Source organism: Ovis aries, chromosome 11, assembly GCF_016772045.2.
Source record: "Ovis aries strain OAR_USU_Benz2616 breed Rambouillet chromosome 11, ARS-UI_Ramb_v3.0, whole genome shotgun sequence".
NCBI classification, from domain to species: Eukaryota; Metazoa; Chordata; class Mammalia; order Artiodactyla; family Bovidae; genus Ovis; species Ovis aries.
In genome coordinates this window covers 8111048-8129572 of record NC_056064.1, presented here as the reverse complement: position 1 = coordinate 8129572, position 18525 = coordinate 8111048, and the positions used below count along the sequence as shown (strand labels likewise).

At 56.0% G+C, this 18525-nt stretch overlaps 1 protein-coding gene across 11 annotated transcripts in view; it reads right to left on the bottom strand.

The window, feature by feature from the left end:
* The window catches only part of MSI2 (musashi RNA binding protein 2), a 398837-nt gene that overhangs the window by 55378 nt on the left and 324934 nt on the right, over nucleotides 1-18525 (bottom strand). For all 11 annotated transcript variants that reach the window (XM_060394727.1, XM_060394729.1, XM_060394728.1 and 8 more), the window contains one exon: nucleotides 13489-13571. In XM_060394727.1, the coding sequence (XP_060250710.1) occupies nucleotides 13489-13571 (83 nt within the window). The remainder of the gene's footprint in view (nucleotides 1-13488; nucleotides 13572-18525) is intronic.

Below are 18525 nucleotides of genomic sequence, written 5' to 3'. Positions count from 1 at the left end.
TCTGCGAAAGGAGCAGGTCCTGACTGCGCTGTTCTCCCAACACAGGCCAACACTCATTGCCCACCCTTGTCACTTCTGGGCCTGTCGGCCTCCGCAGCTTCTTGAATTGGTGGACATTTGAGTCAACCCATCACCACTATTTCCCCACGGGGTCCTGGGCAGACCAGAGAACGTGGCTTGAGCGCTGAAGTCAGAAGCCCAACGGGGGAACCCTGCGCATCTCTGCAGCTCCGTGCACGTGGCCACCTGGCTGCAGGCTGTCCCAGTTTCCAACTGCCGTGCGACCAACTCCCCCCACACTTGGTGGCTCCGAGCACTAATTTATCTTCCTTCCTGGGCTTCTGAGTGCGAACTGGGCCCAGCGGGGCTATTGCTTGTGGTCAGCCGTGTAGTTGTGGTCAGACGGTGGCTGGGGCAGCAGCCAGAGAAAGCCTGCCTCGGGGGAGGGCCAAGAGGCCCTTCTCCTTCCCACGGCGGGCAGTGGACACTGCTTTGGCAGGCACTGTTCACCGTGGCTTCTCTGGGGCACACAGGCTTCTCCCCAGCATGGGGGCGGAGACCCGAGAGAGTGTCCGAAAACCACGAGCACCCCAAGGGACCACGGCAGAGGCCGCCTTGGGTGTCACGGCTACTTCCACCACCTGCTACTGGTTACACTGGGCCAGCCCGGATCCAGTGTGGGAGAGCAACATGCAGTGAGCACACAGGGCGGTGGGACCCATGGCGACTGGCTGGCTGGGGCGGTGGGCACCGAGGGCTGCCTTCACCACGGGGCCCAAGGCAGGGCACAGAAGTTTCCCTCCCAGGGCAGCCCTGGAGATGCCCATCTGGCTCTCCGGGTAAACAGAAGCAAAACGGGAGTGGTTCTCCCGGGGATCAGCTCTCCAGCTCCTTTAGCGCCAACCCCTCGTTGACGGTAAATGCTCCCACCACCCACCTGAAGTGCTCACTCTTGGGCAGGCCTGGGGAGGGGGTCCCACCTGAGGAAGGAACACCTCCAAGGCTTGGGTCTCCCCAAATCAACAGCTCAGACCCCACCTCCGCGGCTTCTCACCATTGCTGGCACTGCTGCTGCTTCAGCAGGCGGCTAGACAAGAGCGCCTGGGGGTGTGGCAGGAGGTGGCGCAGGGATTCCAGGTGGGTCTGCACTCGCAGGAAGCCTCGGAGGCCACCTGTGACTGACTGCTCACTCCAGGAAGACGAGGTCTCCTGTTTCAACTTTCATGGCTGGCAAAGCCAGCAAGTAAGCCCACACCGGGATCCAGACGCCAGCGATGTGCCAACCCCCGGAGCTTCATGAGTCTGCCTTAGAGTTCCAAACATGCTGCTGTGCTTGGCCAACTCGCCTTGCAGGAGAGGGTGTGGCTTCTCTGCAGCCCTGTGGTGACGGGCTCAGAAGGAAGCCTGTCTTCAAAAACAGGACAGCTGAGGTGGTCGGCCGTCCAGAGGGCGAATCGGAGCCCTGCGAGCCGGATGCGTGGTCTCCAGCCCTCTGCGCGGGCTGCTCGCTGTGCGGGGTGCCTCTGCCTCTGCCCGTCGGAGCCAAAGCAGCTCAGCGAGGAGGTCTACTGTTTCTAATGCTCTACTTTGAAACAATTTCAAAACGACAGCGCAAAGGACACTGCACGACCTTTTCCGATAGCTCAGCTGGTAAAGAATCCGCCTGCAGTGCAGGAGACCCCGGTTCGATTCCTGGGTTGGGAAGATCCGCTGGAGAAGGGATAGGCTACCCACTCCAGTATTCTCGGGCTTCTCTTGTGGCTCAGCTGGTAAAGAATCTGCCTGCAAGGTGGGAGACCTGGGTTCGATCCCTGGGTTGGGAAGATTCCCTGGAGAAGGGAACAGCTACCCGCTCCAGTATTCTGGCCTGGAGAATTCCAGGGACTGCATATAGTCCATGGGGTCGCAAAGAGCTGGACACGACCGAGTGACTTCTACTTTCACACCCTTTATCAGTCATCTGTTGTAAAGGCTTCATGCCTTCTGCTTTGTCATTTGCACATTCTTTGTCGCTAACCATGAATTTTTTCCGGAACCACCTGAGAGTAAGCTGCATACATTACACTTTGCATTTCCTGAACATAAAGATGTTTTCTTATGTGAGCACAGTGCGGTTAGCAACCTCAGGATGTTTATCTTCTACGAAGTACTTGTATCCAACTGCCTTCCATGTTCCTGTTCTGCCAGTGGCCTCAACGATCCCTGTACTGCGTGTGGACAGCGCACAGCAGGAAGCTGAGGCCCAGCACGTCACATGTGGCGCCGGCGCTGCAGAACCATAAGTGGGGAGACTGGGTTTGAACCCAGGCCTGCCTGGTGTCCTGGCCCAACCAGGGCGGCAGGCCCTGTGCTACCCTCTCTCAGGGGACGGGCAGGCGGGGGGCGCGACTTGGCAGTGACTTTGGAGACAGCGCCGGGACTGCAGCGGGGACGGCTTTCCTGCAGCCAGTCTCAGTGGCTGCCCGCGCCCCATGGGCCTGCAGCCCGCATGGAGGCCAGCTCCCACCAGGCACCTTCTGGCAGAGACGGGCGGCCCAAGGAGGACGCCCAGGCCTGAGACGTGAAACGGCGTTTGTCCTCTCGCCGTCTCTACACAAACAGCCCCAGTCAGCACGTGCCCCAGGGCTGGGCCTCAGCCTGGGGAAACCCAGCCCCGTGCCCGTGGCCTTGGCTTGCCACGCAGCACAAGGGCGCTCTGTGCGGCCTGAAGGGGCCAGTGTCTGCAGCTCTGATTCCTCCCCTACAAGGGTCACGTAAGCAAGGACTTATCCTCCAGGGACAGAGGGGTCGACTTCAAAGGATGAAGGTTCACGGCTGCGCAGAGACTGACCTGGGCCGTCAGGCTGGCGGGAGGGCAGGGGAGGGCCACAGTGGTGGGCGGGCCTCTCGGGGCAGCCGGGCACCGGGGGGATGGCTGGTGGCTTCTGCCGTAGGCGCCATCCTTCTGCGGAGCTCCCCGCAAGATGCCTGGCCACGGGCAAGAAGCCGCACCCCCTCCCCAGCCGGGCTCTGTGGGCTCCAGGCCAGCCCTGCGCCTCTGAAGCCCCACGCGGACACCACCTCCTACTCTGAGTGGAAGGGCCGAAGACCCTCAGATATAAGCATTCTGGGGTCCCAGCTCGAGCAGGCAGGTCCCCCGTGTTTCCAGTGAGGCAGGAAAGCTGAACTGCCCCCCGGAAGCCCCACAAGGCACCCGCCACGGTGTCCCTGGCTCAGCCTTCTGCCCCCACCCGCTGCTCTCTCACGCTGTGTCCGCCAGTCACAAGCTGCTCCAGACACGCCAGGAGGGGGGCCCTCACGGGGCTCTGGCCTTCGGGAACCCGCAGAGCAAGACAAAGCCCGGGTGAGCTCCTCAGAGGGGAGCCAAGTCCCCCATCCAGCCTTGGGCCTGGTGCCCGGAACCAGCCTTAAGAGCATGGAACTGGTGCCCGGAACCAGCCTTAAGAGCATGGAGTGTGCTGGCGAGTGCGTGGCCGTGGCAGATGAAGACATGGGCCCCCTTCGCCGTTGCTCCCAGCTTCGGGGCGGCCGTCGGCTGAGGGCCTGGCTGTAGACACGCACGCTGGAGGCCCTGGTGGCTGCCCTGGGGAGACCCAGGCCTGGACTCCAGCGGGGCGGGGCGTCTAGTCATCCTGCTGCACCCACCTCACCAGAGCCAGCTCTTCTGCAAACACGGGAGGACCCTCAGCTGGGCGACCAGCCACGGTGAGCGGAAGGGAGGCCTGCATGCACTCGCCGCCCTTTCTCGCTGCCCGACATCTCCACCAGGCACTGCCCTTGCAGACGGGCACCAGACGGTCCACTTGTACGGAAGACTTGTCCTGCTGCAAGGCGAAGGGGCCCCCACCTATAGGTGACCCCCCTACTCCCGATGGGCTTTAAGGCGGTGGGTGTTACTGTTCAAACTGAAATGGAAATGCCAGCCTGGGAGGTGAAGAAGGCCAGTGGAAGCATCTACCTTCAAAGGACGAATGCTTGCTCTAAGTGGCCCAGAGCCACTCAAGGAGCACGGAGAGTCCCGCAGGATGCAGAATTTTGACTTCCCCTCTCCCGTCAGGGGATTCAGTTCGGGGAGGAAGGAACATTTAGTTTTCTGAGCACTTCCCATATTCGAGGCGTGGTCACGACATCCTTGTGTATGTGTGTGTGCTTGGGTAAACATATATAATTACATATATTTATCACAGATAAAACAGTGCCTGGCACACAGATGTCCTCTACGAAAGCTCACTGTTCTCAGCTAATCATGAATCAACTCCCCATTGCGTCTACTATTTGGCTTGACTCACCCCATGGTAACCAGTCCATCCTAAAGGAAAATCAACCCTGAATATTCATTGCAAGGACCGATACTGAGACTCCTATACGTTGGCCACCTCATGCGAAGAGCCCCGACTCATCAGAAAACCCTGATGCTGGGAAAGATTGAAGGCGGAAGGAGAAGGGGGTGACAGAGGATGAGATGGTTGGATGGCATCACCGACTCAACGCACGTGAGTTTGAGTAAACTCTGGGAGATGGTAAAGGACAGGGAAGCCTGGCATTCTGCAGTCTATGGGGTCACAGAATCGGATGTGACTTAGCAACTGAACAACCACCCCATGGTTACAGTAGAAAAGGAAACAGGCTTCGAGGAAGGATCTGTCCAACGTCACAAAGCCACGTAATGGCACAGCCAGGATTCAGTCCTAGGTCCCCCGATTCAAAACCCTTGTCCCCACCTCCAGCCCTTTCCTGCCTCCGTCTAGCCCTCGAGGCCCATTCAGAAGTTATTCTGTCCCCAAAGCCATCCCCGATCCTGGCCCCAGAATTAATTCCCTCAGCACTTCAGGACTAATTTCACCCACTGTTTCCTCTGCTCAGTGCTTTATTAAAATCAGCGACGGCAAAGTGAAGGTGGTCATAAACCAGTGCAATCAGCACCCTGTACCCGGCAGGCAGGGCTGGGCGTGGACACAGATGACTTCAGGAGGCTGCTCTCCCTCGCCGGGTCTCAGCGTCTGGCCGAGGAGTGGACAGGAACTGGTCTCTAACTCTGCCCAGAGACACCGGCCCCAGTGTCCACCAGAGCCGCCGCCTCGCCCAGATCTCGGGGGTGGGCGGCCTCGTCCTGAGGTCTAGCCTAGAGCCCAAGGATTCTGGCTTCGTCGCTGCACTGTGGCCAGCTCTGAGCTGGAACCAGCTGTCTGACTTCTCTGTGCCTTGATTTTCTCATTTGTGGAGCAGAGGAACAGTGCCCACGCCACAGGGCTGCAGGGAGCTGAGAAATTAAACCAGCTAATCCTGCAGAAGCTGGTGCTGGCTCACACCTGACTGTCCTCCACACGGAGCCTAGGTGTGAGCCCTTCAAGGCGACAAAGCCAGCTCACACCTCTGCTTAAAATGAAAATCCCAAAGCCTACCAAGCAGGGAGGGAAGGAGAAAGTGACCGCCCGCCCCTCGGCCTGCGGCCCCGGCCCGGAGTCCTCAGCTGGCCACTGCCGACCTCCCAGACCTGCTGGCCAGGTAGGCCCGCCCTCCTGCTCTCATCAGCAAGGTGCGCCAAGGCAGCCTCCCAGGCGGCACTGTTTGGGAGAAAAGCTGATGGTGGCGGCAGCAGCTGTTCTTTTCATTTCTGGGAACCTGCAAGGGCATTTCAAAGTGAAAAGAAACCTCAGCCTCCAGCAGGTGCCCCAATTCTGCCACAAGCTGGGTGTTTATCCTCGTCGGTCTGTGTGTGTGTATGTGTGTGTGGGGGTGCTCTGCCAGAGACTGGGGCTGGGCCCAGCTTCATTTCTCAATTCAAGAGAAGAAAAGCAAAGCGCAGCTTGAGCGTCGGCTCACGCGTCCCTGGGAAGCCGGGCAGAGCAGGTGAGCACAGTCCAAGGAAGGGAGCGGCCTCCTCCGGAGGCTGCGGGCCCTCCCCTGCACCCATGGGTGGCGTGTGCAGGAAGGCGGGGCCAGCGCGCGCGGATAAGCCGCAGGCCCTGGGCACCGAGACACCGAGAAGCTGCTCCGCTCTCCCCGGCCTCCTTCAGTGACCTCCCCAGAGGACACATCAAGGGCAAAGGAGCCAGATCTCAGGCAATGGGACGCCACCTCCCTGCAGGAAAAATTACTTCTGCCTAAAGAGCGACGAACATTTCCCACCCAACCACCGCAGCCCTCCTCGCCGCCCCCACCTCCCTCGACACAGAGCGCCCTCTGCTCGCGTGAACAGAACTGCTACACAAGCAGCGTGCGCGGATGGGAGCGCGCGCATGCGTGATGGGCTGGGGGGCTGGGGGTGGGGGAGGACTGCTCCCTCTCCGGCGTAAACACAAGATTCATTTATTAAGTGCCTCTCTGGCGTTTCCTGTTGCTGTTTTTTTTGCCTTCATCCTGCTTGTTTAATATTGCATTTGACATTCTCATTTTATAAATGGTAACAGAAGCAGAATGGATAGCTAAAATTAGCTTACGAGTGAGGACGATGCTACAAATAGGATAGTGAACACAGAAGCCCAGTTAATTCCACCCACCCCTCCTCTCCCTCCCCCTCATGCTGGGGCTGGTTCCCAGCGGAGCTCAGTCCTCAGGCTGATGGTGGGGGGAGCTGGAGGGAGGCAACCTCCTGGGTCTCCGGAGCACCCTGCTAGGGTCAGCACCCACCCCGGCCTGCGGCCTCTGCGGATCCCCTGACCCAGAACTGCAGCCCCAGGTCCGAGGGGCCAACCCAGGACTCTCCTGCTCTCTTGCCTGCCGGCCACTCCCACTCAGAGGCCCCTGTTCTGGGGGTTAACTCCCCAAGTGTGCCCCAATGGGAGGAGGCAGGCTTGAGATCACACCAGGCTTTGACCTTAGAAGTGGGGTTTTTGTAACCTCCCCAAAGGATGAGTCAGTGGAAACGTCCGAGTCCGCTTCCCTGGGACCTAGAAAACCCTATCTGGGGGTCCCCCTCTGCTCTGCAGGCTGTGTGCCCCCATCCTGTCAGGACCCCCAAGAGTACCCACCTCACCCCCTGCTGCCCTGGAGACTTGGGTCCCGGACCTGCCCAGGTCTGCACGCCTGCCTCCCACTGCCCTGTCATCTGGCCAGGACCGCCCTACCTTAGGATTACATCTTTGTTCAATGTAATGATTCTAAGAATAATGACAGTGCTGATGACTGCTACGACAGTGAGAAGACCTCTCACGATGACAGAATGTGCTGTGTGCGGCCTGGTAAAACCCTCCACAAGCCCCAATTCCAGCAGTCTTCATGGGAGGGGCCACACTGCCTGTCTTACAGAGCTTACGCACAGAAGCCTGCCCGAGGTCACCGTCAGGAGCAGGCAGTGACCGCACTGTGGGGCGTCGGCAGTGAGCGGTTCACGGCACCACCGCCGGGAAGGCCTCTTGGGTGGACAGCACCCCATGCTTCCCTCCACACCTGCCCCCTAAGAACGAAGGTGCTGCTACTTTCCACAGGGTGCAACGCCAAACCCTGGCACCTGCTCGCTGGCCCTCGCCCCAACTAGTAAAATGCTGCCTCAGTAGTAGTGGACCTGGGTGACCGCTTGGCTGAGAAGCTCCCCTTGGGCCCATTGAGATAAGCAGACCACCAGCTCTGAACTACAGCGGATGAGGCCAGGAGTTGAAAACTGAGGTCCGAGGCCAAATCCAGCTGCCACTTGTTTTTGTAAATAAGGTTTTACTTCAACGTAGCCATGCCCATCAGAGAAGGCAATGGCACCCCACTCCAGTACTCTTGCCTAGAAAATCCCACGGATGGAGGAGCCTGGAGGGCTGCAGGCCATGGGGTCGCTGAGGGTCGGACACAACTGAGCGACTTCACTTTCACTTTTCACTTTCATGCACTGGAGGAGGAAATGGCAACCCACTCCAGTGTTACTTGCCTGGAGAATCCCAGGGATGGGGGAGCCTGGTGGGCTGCCGCCTATGGGGTCGCACAGAGTCGGACACGACTGAAGCGACTTAGCAGCAGCAGCAGCAGCAGCCATGCCCATCATTTACATATCATTCTTTGTGACAGAGACGAACAGCCTTTGAGGCTTAAAATATTTACTGTCTGGCCCTTGACAAAAAATTCATTGGTGCCTGGTTTAGGCCAAGTGGAAAGTTATAGTTACTAAGGGGGTTTCAGGAAGGCTGATTCCTTCAAGGCGACCAGCTTATATCCCCAACGACAGAGCAGGCTGAGCCCTCCCAGGGTCAGGGACTGAATCAGCACTTCCTGCAGGAGGCCGAGGGCAGTGGCCATCACCGTCTTTGGGAGGAGGAAACACATGCATACAGGTGGGGTACTTGCCAGCCACAGGACAACCAGTGGTGGGCCTAGACTTCAGGCTGAGACCACATGTTTTGAAGTCCTGGGTGCTTCTAAATGACCCAGTAGGTCCCAACCTGGGGACAAGGACACTTGACATCACTGGAGGGTCCAGACCATCACCCTGTGGATGAGCCTCACACACCTGCAGTCAACCCCTCAAGACCCAAGTCAGAGGGGAGGCGAGGATGCCGAGAGCATCCGCAGGCAGTCTGGTCTCCGACCACGCAGGGGTGTGTGCTGCCGAGAGCCCCAGACTCAGCTGACTCCGTGTTCACTCCCGGGTTCCTTCCTCATGACACTGGATGGACGATTTATGACCCAAACCCCCACGTTATCTCGTCAGCCACGATGCTCTCCAGAGCACTCAGACTTTAATGTGCACACAAATCACTGCGGATTTCTCAAAATGCAGATTCTGTTTCGGCACATCTAGGGCAGGGCCTGATACTCTGCATTCCTAACAAGCTTGCTTAGCAGTTTTCATACATCGGATCGCCTTAAAGGAACAAGGAAAAGGATGCTTAAAGGAATCCTATAGCAATCGTTGCATAAAACAAAACCTTGCCCTTGTATCCACCAGTCAAATCTGTCCAGATTTTTCCACGATGAGGTCTAAGGCGGCAGCAGCGTAGAGTGGGAAGAACCCAGGGCTGGGGCCAGGAGGACACAGGTTCAAATCCCAGCACTGCCCCGTCAGCCGTCGACGGCCGCCTGAGTGTGAGCTGCCTGGTGGGCACTGATGTCCTGCAGTGGGTCAGAGCCAGGGAAGGGCTCGAAGTGCCCCTGCCTGGCATGTTTCTAGCTGGACCCTGGGTCCTCACCCGCTGCAGCTGGCATTGCCCCCCGACTTCTGAGGTGAGGGCTGAGCCAGGACCCCGAGGAGGCCGGCCCAGGGCGGTCTCTGTCAGTCCCCACCTCCCTCCCCATGGCTGTCGGAGGCCCTGGGGGCTGCACTGGTGACTAATCAGGCCCAGGGGGAGGGAGGCGTCACTACTGCACTGCGCTGGCGGGCTGGCGCTGGGGCCCGGGGGGCGCCCCTCTGGACGGTCAACACAGGGCCCACACGTGCCCTGTGTGTTGATTGTGAGGAGCCATGTCTGCACTCCGTTCTGTGTCTGGTCGGACACCGGGACCAGGTCTCGTGGGTCGGGCCCTGAGCTCGGGTTGTGGGGGGGAGTGGGGAAGAGGCCTGCGGCCCTCAGGGGCCCCTCAGAGGCTTAGGCCTTGTTGCCAGTCGGGAGCCTGGCCCCGAGTGAGCCTGTATCCTCTGCGTGCTCGCAGGAGAACTTGGAACCACCTGGGCTGCCGTGTGGCTGCTGAGAGGGGCAGTCAGCGGCCCTGGAAGGCTGGTGCCCAGCTAGATGATGCCCCTCCAGGTCCCCTTCAGGCACGAGAGGAGCGGCCTACTGGGTACAGACGGGAGCTCCAGCCTGGAACCTGCTGCAGCCACTCGCTGGCCCTGTGGCTCCGAGCAAGCTGCCCGACTCCTCTCTCTGCCTCACCTTGCTTATCAGTCAAGCATACGCCCATGGCTGACCCATGTCAGTGTATGGCAAAAACCACCAGAACACTGTAATTAGCCTCCAATTAAAATAAATAAAATTTAAACAATAATAACTAGCATCTTCACCAGGTGTGGGTGAGGATCGGACGGCAGCCGTAACGCGAGCACTCAGGAGATGGTGGCGTTGGCTTCCCCAAATACCGGCGATTCCTGGGGTCTCATGTGGGGGCGCCAGGCGTGGCTCTGCCCATCCCCCTGCCGTGACCCTGACCTCCCGTGGGGGGGGGGGGTGGGGAGCAGCGAGCAGGGAGAGTTTCTTCTTCTGGCCTCTCTGCTCCTTTGCAGGTAGAAGCACATGCCCCTCCATCAGCTGCTGGCTGTCCTGGACATAGAGAAGGACCCTCATCTCTCTCTCTTTTTTTAATGCCCAGGAAATTCAACAACCAAATCAGGTGGGAAATGGCTATGGGAATGAGACATGCCTTACTGTCACAGGGTCCCTCGCCTAACCCTTTCTTGGTTCCACAATCATGTACACAGGGCCCACTGAGTGCCAGGCACAGGAGTGCCGGATTAAGAATCAGAAGAGCTGGATTCGAGTCCTGTGTTTGTGACTCAGCATGGTGAGTTCTCTTCTCCCTGTGGACAGGAGACAACGGTAGCTGCAGGGGCTCGGGGGTGTGGAGGGGGTCCCTGCCACTCTGTCCCCGCAAGGCTTCCAGGAGATCTGTGTTCACAGTGCTGGAGCACAGCCCAGTTTACAAAACACTCCTACGTACATTCTCACCGCCGCCCCTGTTTCTGCTTGGCAGTCTCTGAGCTCTCAGAGTCTTTCTGATCTCTCATTTGAATTCTGTCCACGGCACAGTTTAAATTCATTTCTTTTTTCTGTGAGTCTTAGAAGTAGACACCAGTATCACAGAACCCAAAGCAATTCAGGATGTGGGCCCCTCTACCGATGTGCTTTAAATTCCACCCTTCTTCCGAGGACAGGAGCTTGCTGGAGAAGTCCTTTCATTGATGGCACTGTGGACCACAGCAAGAGCTAATGTTTATCAAGCCCAACCTGGGGCTTTTGCTCGTGGGATCAACCCTGCGAGGTGGTCAGCACAGGCCCTCCTGTTACGCTGGAGCTCAGCCAGGTGACCTAATGCTACCCTCTCCAGCACCTCTAAGTTCCCCCTCTGGGCCTGTACCTGGTGGGGCTGCTCTGGGCACCTACAGTGATGCCTCCATTGGCTTCTGTGATCCTGACCCGTCTGGCCCTGATTCATGCCTCTTGCCTATGTCCAGTCTTGCTTCTTCTCTTAAAACCAGCCCCAGATTCCACAGAAAACAGAGACCTCACGCTCTGCACACCGTTACCTGCGCCTACCACTATCGGCTTCCACCCTGGTGCAAAAGAAAGGGACAAACGTGACGGACGGGGGCCAACGGCTACAAACCTCTCTGGCTTCAGGCCAGCCTGCAGGTTACCCGGGCCTGGAGCTCTAGCTTCTGACTGTCCCCCGTGTCATCTGGGGGTCCACCTCCCCACCTCTAAGCCAGCTTGCCTGGAAGCCAATACCCCAAGGCTTGTGCGCCTTCCCTATAGAGAGGGCCCGGGGTCATATCCCCTGGGCCTCTGTCTCCCCACAGAACAGCGGGGAGAAGGAAGCCCTTTCCACTTGCGTCTCAGGCTTGTCGCCAAGCCAGTCAACAGTGAAGGGCCGCACATATGCATTTGCGGCAGCACCGCGAGGCCTCTTGCCAGGCGACATCGGGCCTTCCCGACGAACCGTGAAGTCCTGGCAGGACAGGACTGGAGGCTGCCAGTGCCTTGGGCAGCCCTTCCCCACCCCCCAGTGCCCAGGCAGGCCTCAGTGGAGTCTGGCCATAGCTGGCCTGGCTAGAGAGACAAGGCCTCCGGGTACTAGAAGCAGCTTTCTTTCAAGCCTCGTCTCTAGTTTTTTTTTTTTTTAAAAAAAACAGCAAGTACTGACCTACTGAGAGAGAAGTATCAGCTGGAGGGGGTGGGAGCCCGTGAGGGGACCTCGGTTATTTCTCTACCCCCATCCGCCCGGTACTATTTCAACGCCTGAGCTGACGCCTCCAACCCACAGGACGCAAAGAAACAGTATTTTCATTTCAGATGCATATGACGGTTAGGAACAATACGAACAATATTATTTTAGTGCCCTGGGAAAAAATTAGCAAGTCAAATATTGAATCAGGCCTGTAGCAACCACATGCTAAGCAGATTGCTTTGATCTTATCCACACTAAAAGCTCTATTATTGAATTTAAAGTTGGTGAACACATATCAGACCAATATACAATGTGTTATCTGAATGCATGTTTCAGAAGCAAGGAATGTTTTGACTAAAGAAAGAGAATATCAAAGTTACAGCTGTGAGTGAACACAAAGGCACCCTCCCTCTTTTCTTGGGGCTGGAGGTGCTGCTAACTGCAAATGTTCTGGCTCCCAAGACCTGCTGATGGCTCTAGAAACACCTGCTGGGCTGCCATCTTTCTGGAGCCAACAGGAAGGGGGTTCTCACCCACCTACTCAATTGGAAGAAAGGCTTTAGACTTCTAAGCTGTCATGCGTGAGCTGCACATGGTATGGCGCCCTCTGGTGGCCACTTCTCTGGGCTGTCGGTCTGGCAACCCAAACTTCAAAGATCCAACACACTTCTAGTTGAGCGTGTCCTCTAGGAAAGGGGACTTTTGAAGGCCAAAAGGAGGCCAAAACAACTGATCATGAGGGTCACACTAGCTGATCAGAAGGAAAGAATATTAATTACCCAGCAGGGCCTAAAGAGATAGATAATTTGGGCAATAAACTTCATATTTAAGATAGAGCTCTCAAAATCCAAGCTAAACAGCAGATACATACCAAAACCAGGTGTTGGCAAATTAAAACTTGCAGGTCAAATCTGAGTCTCCCAGCCACTTTTGTAGAGGCCCAGAGTCAGGAATGATTTTTACATTTTTCTTTTAAGAATTTTTTTTTTTTTAATGTGAACCATTTTTAAAGTCTTTATTGAATTCGTTACAACATTGCTTCTGTCTTATGATTTGTCTTTTGGAGGCATGTGGACTCTTAGCTCCTGGATCAGGGGTTGAACCCACACCCCCTACATTGGAAGGCAAAGTCTTAACCATTGGACCACCAAGGAAGGCCCCAGTTTTTACATTTTTAAATGTCAATCACTTAATCAATAAAAATGAGGTGAAAATGGCAAGATTTCAATTTTAGTGTCCCTAAACAAAGCTTTATTAAACACAGCCCTGCTTATCCCTGTATATATTGTCTGCAGGTGTTCTGTAGCTGGGTAGTCAGTTGCATGGCCTGCAAAGCAGAAAATATACCCTATTTGATCCTTAACAGAAAAACCTTGTCAACTCCTGCCGTTCACAGAGCTGAACTCTTAGTCTGGTCCCTGCGCCCACCCAGCGCACCTTCAGGCATGACCGGGCTGCGGCAGTCTGCGGGACAAGGGGTGGATCCGGGGGAAGGGGAAGCATTTCAACGTAACCCCTACCAACTTAACCATTGTCTCATTGATTTTTATTGAGGTATAATTGCTTTACAACAGTATATTAGTTTCTGCAAACTATATATTAGTACAGTATATTAGTACAGCAAAATGAACGAGTTATACGTGTACATATATATCCCCTCCTTTTTAGACTGCCTTCCCACCAACTTACCATTTTATTATTGATTTCATGGAAATGAATCTCACAGACTTTCTCCACAACGTCTTCATTCTCAAAAGTGACAAAGCCAAACCCTAGAGGAGACAGGAGGGAAAAAAGACAGAGAGGAGAAGTTGAGTTCGGTTCCCTTTCTTTGATGTCCTGCGGTGGTGGCCAGGCTCCTGGGAGGAGGGCAGGGAATGGATCCCTGCATGGGGCCTCCAGCTTGAGGAAATGATTTCTAATTTGTACAGCGCACCCTTCCAACAGTGAGGAAAAGTTAATGGTTTCACCCCCATGCGGTGGGCACATGTGGTTTACATCTGCCCGGAAGCAAACAGGAAATTTACGTGTCTGTTATTTATAAGGGTCAGAGCCCGCGGCTCCTGGCGGGAGGCGGGCGGGCGGGGGACAACAACAGCAGATGACTGCGGGGCCACACTCGCCCTTTCCTCGATGGAGTGGCCAGCCCTCAGGTCGGCCTCCAGACGGAGGTGGTTATTTGTCCTTTTCTTCCTGAATTACTTCCTCTAATACCTCATCAGGACATCCTGAGGCCTGGAAGAAACGATTAAAAGTCTCAGGCCTCTGTTCTGCGCAGGCATCCTTTTTCTACTGCGGCTTCAAAAGCGCTGTGGATTTGGTGCAGTTTAAGACTGTTTGATGCCTGCTGTCAGCCCGTCAGCTATCTGCTGTATTTACTCGGCTGGAGGCCGGCTTCGCTAGACAAGCTGCACTGAAGAATTTTGGCAGCCGACCACTGCTCAGCATCCTGAGTGCCTCTCGCCACCCTCCTGCCCTCTCTTTCTTCTCCTCCCGCCCCCCAACAGGGTTCAGCATGCTGCCCCATCTGTGACCCCACTGGGTAAGCTGCGCTTTGACATACAGACCCACTCACGGGATGGCACCCTGCCCTGGATGAAACGAAGCCACAGCGGATGCACGCAGGACCACAGACACCCTGATGGGGAGGCCACAGACCTGGACCCCAGTCCTGACTCTGCATCAAATATATGTGTCCTCCTGGGAAGCCCCTTCTCCCCGCTGAGCCTCAAGGTTCGCACCTGCAACCTAAGGCGGTGAGACTGCATGCTGGGACCCTTTGGGGTCACAACCCAAACCCCTGCTATGGGCTCAATGTTTAGTGGGAGTGAAAGTGTTAGTTGCTCAGTCGTGTCCAGCTCTTTGCAACCCCATGGGCTATATAGCCCACCAGGCTCTTCGGTCCACGGCGGCTCAGACTGTAAAGAATCTGCCTTCAATGCAGGAGACCCAGGTTCAATCCTTAGTTGGGAAGATGCCCTGGAGAAGGGAATGGCTACCCACTCCAGTACTCTTGCCCGGAGAACTTCATGGACTCAATGTTTGTGTTCCCCCAAATTCATGTATTGAAACCCTCCCCCAGCGGGATGGTGTTAGGAGGTGGGGCCTTTGGGAGACGTTTGGATCACGAGGGTGGACGCCTCATGAACGGGATCAGTGCCCTTACGTAACACACGAGGCAGCCGGCTTCCTTGCGCTCTCTGCCCTGGGAGGACACAATAAGACATCCCTTTGCAAACCAGAAGAGGGCCTTCACCAAAAACCTTACCATGCTGACGCCCTGATCGTGGGCTTGCGGTCTCCAGTATCATGAGAAACACATTTCTGTTGCTTGTAAGCCTCCCAGTCTATGTGCGTGCTAAGTCGCTTCAGTCGTGTCCAGCTCTGTGTGACCTTATGGACTGGAGCCTGCCAGACTCCTCTGTCCATGGGATTCTCCAGGCCAGAATACTGGAGTGGCTTGCCATTTCCTTCTCCAGGGGATCTTCCCAACCCAGGGATCGAACCCAGGTCTCCTGCACTGCAGACAGGTTCTTTACCGTCTGAGCCCAAATACTGGAGCGGGTTGCCATGCCCTCTTCCAGGGGAGCTTCCCAACAGCTCAACTGTCCAAGACACTGTCCTCTCCAAAGTTATGAGCCTGGCCTGTGCACACCAACCAGGAACACGAAAATCAGAACAGCTGTTTTAGTATTATGACAATCAGTGCTTCTTGTCAATGAGTACACATACAGATGCTCCCTTTTTAAGCTTCTGTGTCTGTGTCTATTCTGGGCCCCAGAAATCCCAGGTGGACAGAAAATCTCTCAGGATGCTCTTCTCCCTGACCTGCAACCATCTTTCAAGGAACAGCGGAGAACAGGCTGCTGCGGGCATTGCACACCTACATCCCAGCTCCCGTGAGATCCGGAAGATTCCTTGGGGAAGGAATAGAAAAGGCCACTCTCTGCTCTCTGTCTCCAGTAAAACAGAGGGGGCCAGGATGACCACAGAATCGGCTATCACGATCTTTACGATGCTATGTAATTTACTGTGCTTGCTGTGCTCAGTTGCCCAGTCGTGTCCGGCTCTTTGTGACCCCACGGACTGCAGCCCACCGGGCTCCTCTGTCCATGGGATTCTCCAAGCAGGAGTACTGGAGTGGGCTGCCAAGCCCTCCTCCAGGGGGATCTTCCCTACCCAGGGATCGAACCCTGGTCTCGTGCACTGCAGTTGGGTTCTTTACCGTCTGAACCATCAGGGAAGCCCATATGATTTATTACTAAACACCAAATACCAGGTCGGTGTTCCCAGCCTCTGCAGCTCAGCCCAGGCCACTGCAGACACGGAAGGCCGGAGGTGAGACCCATCGAGAGACCTGTCGTGAGGGGCATGTACAAGGCTTTGCCACACAGGGTCAGAGTTGGCAAGTTTCTCCCAGGGTCTTTGGATACAATGTTATTTTGTTTAAAATGAGGCCCAACAGGAAACAACTCACCAGGTCCATACACCCGTCTACACCAGGTCCCTGCAGAGAGCGCTGCAGCTCTGACCTTCTCTCTGGCCCTCGGTCCCACAGTCACGTACAGGGCTGGAGGAGACCACACCCAGAGGCAAGTCTCGGAATGATTTCTCTTTGGGCTTTGTTGTGACGGCCGCCCAAGTCCCCCTTCAAAGGTGCCTGAAAAGACCGCCAGCACCACCGACTCAATGGACATGAAATTGAACAAACTCTGGGAGACAGTGAAGGACAGAGGAGACCAGCGTGCTGCAGTCCATGGGGTCACGAAGTGTCGGACGCAACTGAGCGACTGAACAACAACAAGGTTCTCATCCAGGCAGGAGCTGCTGCAGAACGCAGAGGGCAACGTTTAGGCTGACCCCCTTCCTGGCCACGCTTCTGGAACCCAGATCCTAGAAGCGACCAAGGTGCAATGCCTTCAGAAGGTCCACAAGGGAGGGAGAGGCGGCACGGCAGAGGATGCAGGAACCTTCTAGACTGGCTTCGAGGACAAGGGCTGGGCAGGGGCCTTACTTACTCTGGGTCCCCAGGACACACAGAGGCCCTAACACACAGCGGTGGGGGGCTGAGCACAACAGAACGAGCCATTTCTGCTCCTCCAGGGCCTGAGCGGCTGGCTAACCCGCATCATAGCCTTCCCTCGAGACGGACTCGGGCCCTCCTGGGCATAAACCCGCTCCCTGTGTGCCAGGCACCGGGCTGGACATGGACATCAACACAGCCTCGTGTTCTTCCTTGTTCTCAAGGGACAGGTCAGAGGTTCCCACTTCTTCCCTGTGCAGGCCTCCCCCTTCCTTGCGACCCTCACATCTAGGCCATGAGTCACTCTGGCATCACCTCTGTCTCTGAAGCTGCCCCTCTGGCCCAAACTCAGACCAAGGCAACATGCAAACCCTCAACACGCCAAGATGGGCCAGTTCTTAGGCAAGGAGAGAACCCCACTGACAATCAGGATGAACAGCGGCCCCCAAAAGGTAGGTCCACGTCCTACCCCCTGGAAACTATGAAAGTGATGTTACCTAGAAAAAAAGGCTTTTGCAAATATAAGTTCAGAATCTCAAGAAGAGATCACCCCACTGTTAGGGTGGCCTGCCATCCAACGGCAGGCATCCTGTCCCTTGGAGAGGGAGGTGAGAGACTCCGAGGGAGACGGCCCGTAAGGATGGACGCAGGGCCTGCAGGGACGAGGCCGCCATCCAAGGCAGGCCGGGAGCCCCCAGGAGCCAGGAGAGGGAAAGCTGGCCCCTAAAGCCTGCGGAGGGAACATGGTCCTCCTGATGCTCTGATTTCAGACTTTAGCCTCCAGAACCGTGAGAGAATGAACTTCTGTGGCTTGAAGCCCTCAGTCAGCAGCCATTTCTCACAGCAGCCACTGGAGCTAAGACAGCAAGGTGGCAGGTTCTGGCCACCCCCATGCAGACGGGCCCCACGAGATCGCTCCAGCCAGACCAGGCACGCGCTTTGAATGGAAGGCGGGAGAGTGTGGACAAATGAGGCATGCCCATCTGTGCCACCGGAAAAGAAGGTGAGTCAGTACCCGTCCAGGGCACCCCTCCAGGAGCCAGAGGAGACTGGTTTAATGTCACCTGGTGCCCAGGTAAGTCGAGTCACCTAGAAGCACCGTGTTCAGTCCCCTGCCAAAGAAACTGCTTTTCCCCACTTCTGCCTGGTCCAGCACACAGTAACTATCAGAACTCCTGGCCCAGCGCTACTCCAGACTCACTGTCGCCCACTCCCTGCCACCGCTCAGAGACAGGAAGAGGAACAGGGGAGGGAGCCGGGAGACAGGAATTAACATGCAGACTGCTGCATGCGGAAGGGAGGGGGAAGACACACAGACAGCATCACTTCAGATCCTGGCTCCCCGCTGGTCCCTTCCCTAATCCCGAAGGACTCAGAATTCGAGTATCACAAAACTGATTTTCCTGATCACAGGCGAGAGTCTGGATTTCAAGCCTACGTACCTTGGACGCAACACAATTCAACAATGTCAAGACTCATTTGCAGTATTTTAAAGATCTGTATCATTTCAACAGCCATGCCTGTTTGGCCCAAACAGAAAACAAACTTGATTATGTCTAAAATATTTATTTATTCCACTTGGAGAAAGCAAAGAAGCAACGAAGCACTTAATTATCAATAAATGTTATTCCTAAACGTATAATCATTTTTATCTTACAGATGCATCCCATTTACAATGAATTAGCAACTCAGTGGTGAGCACT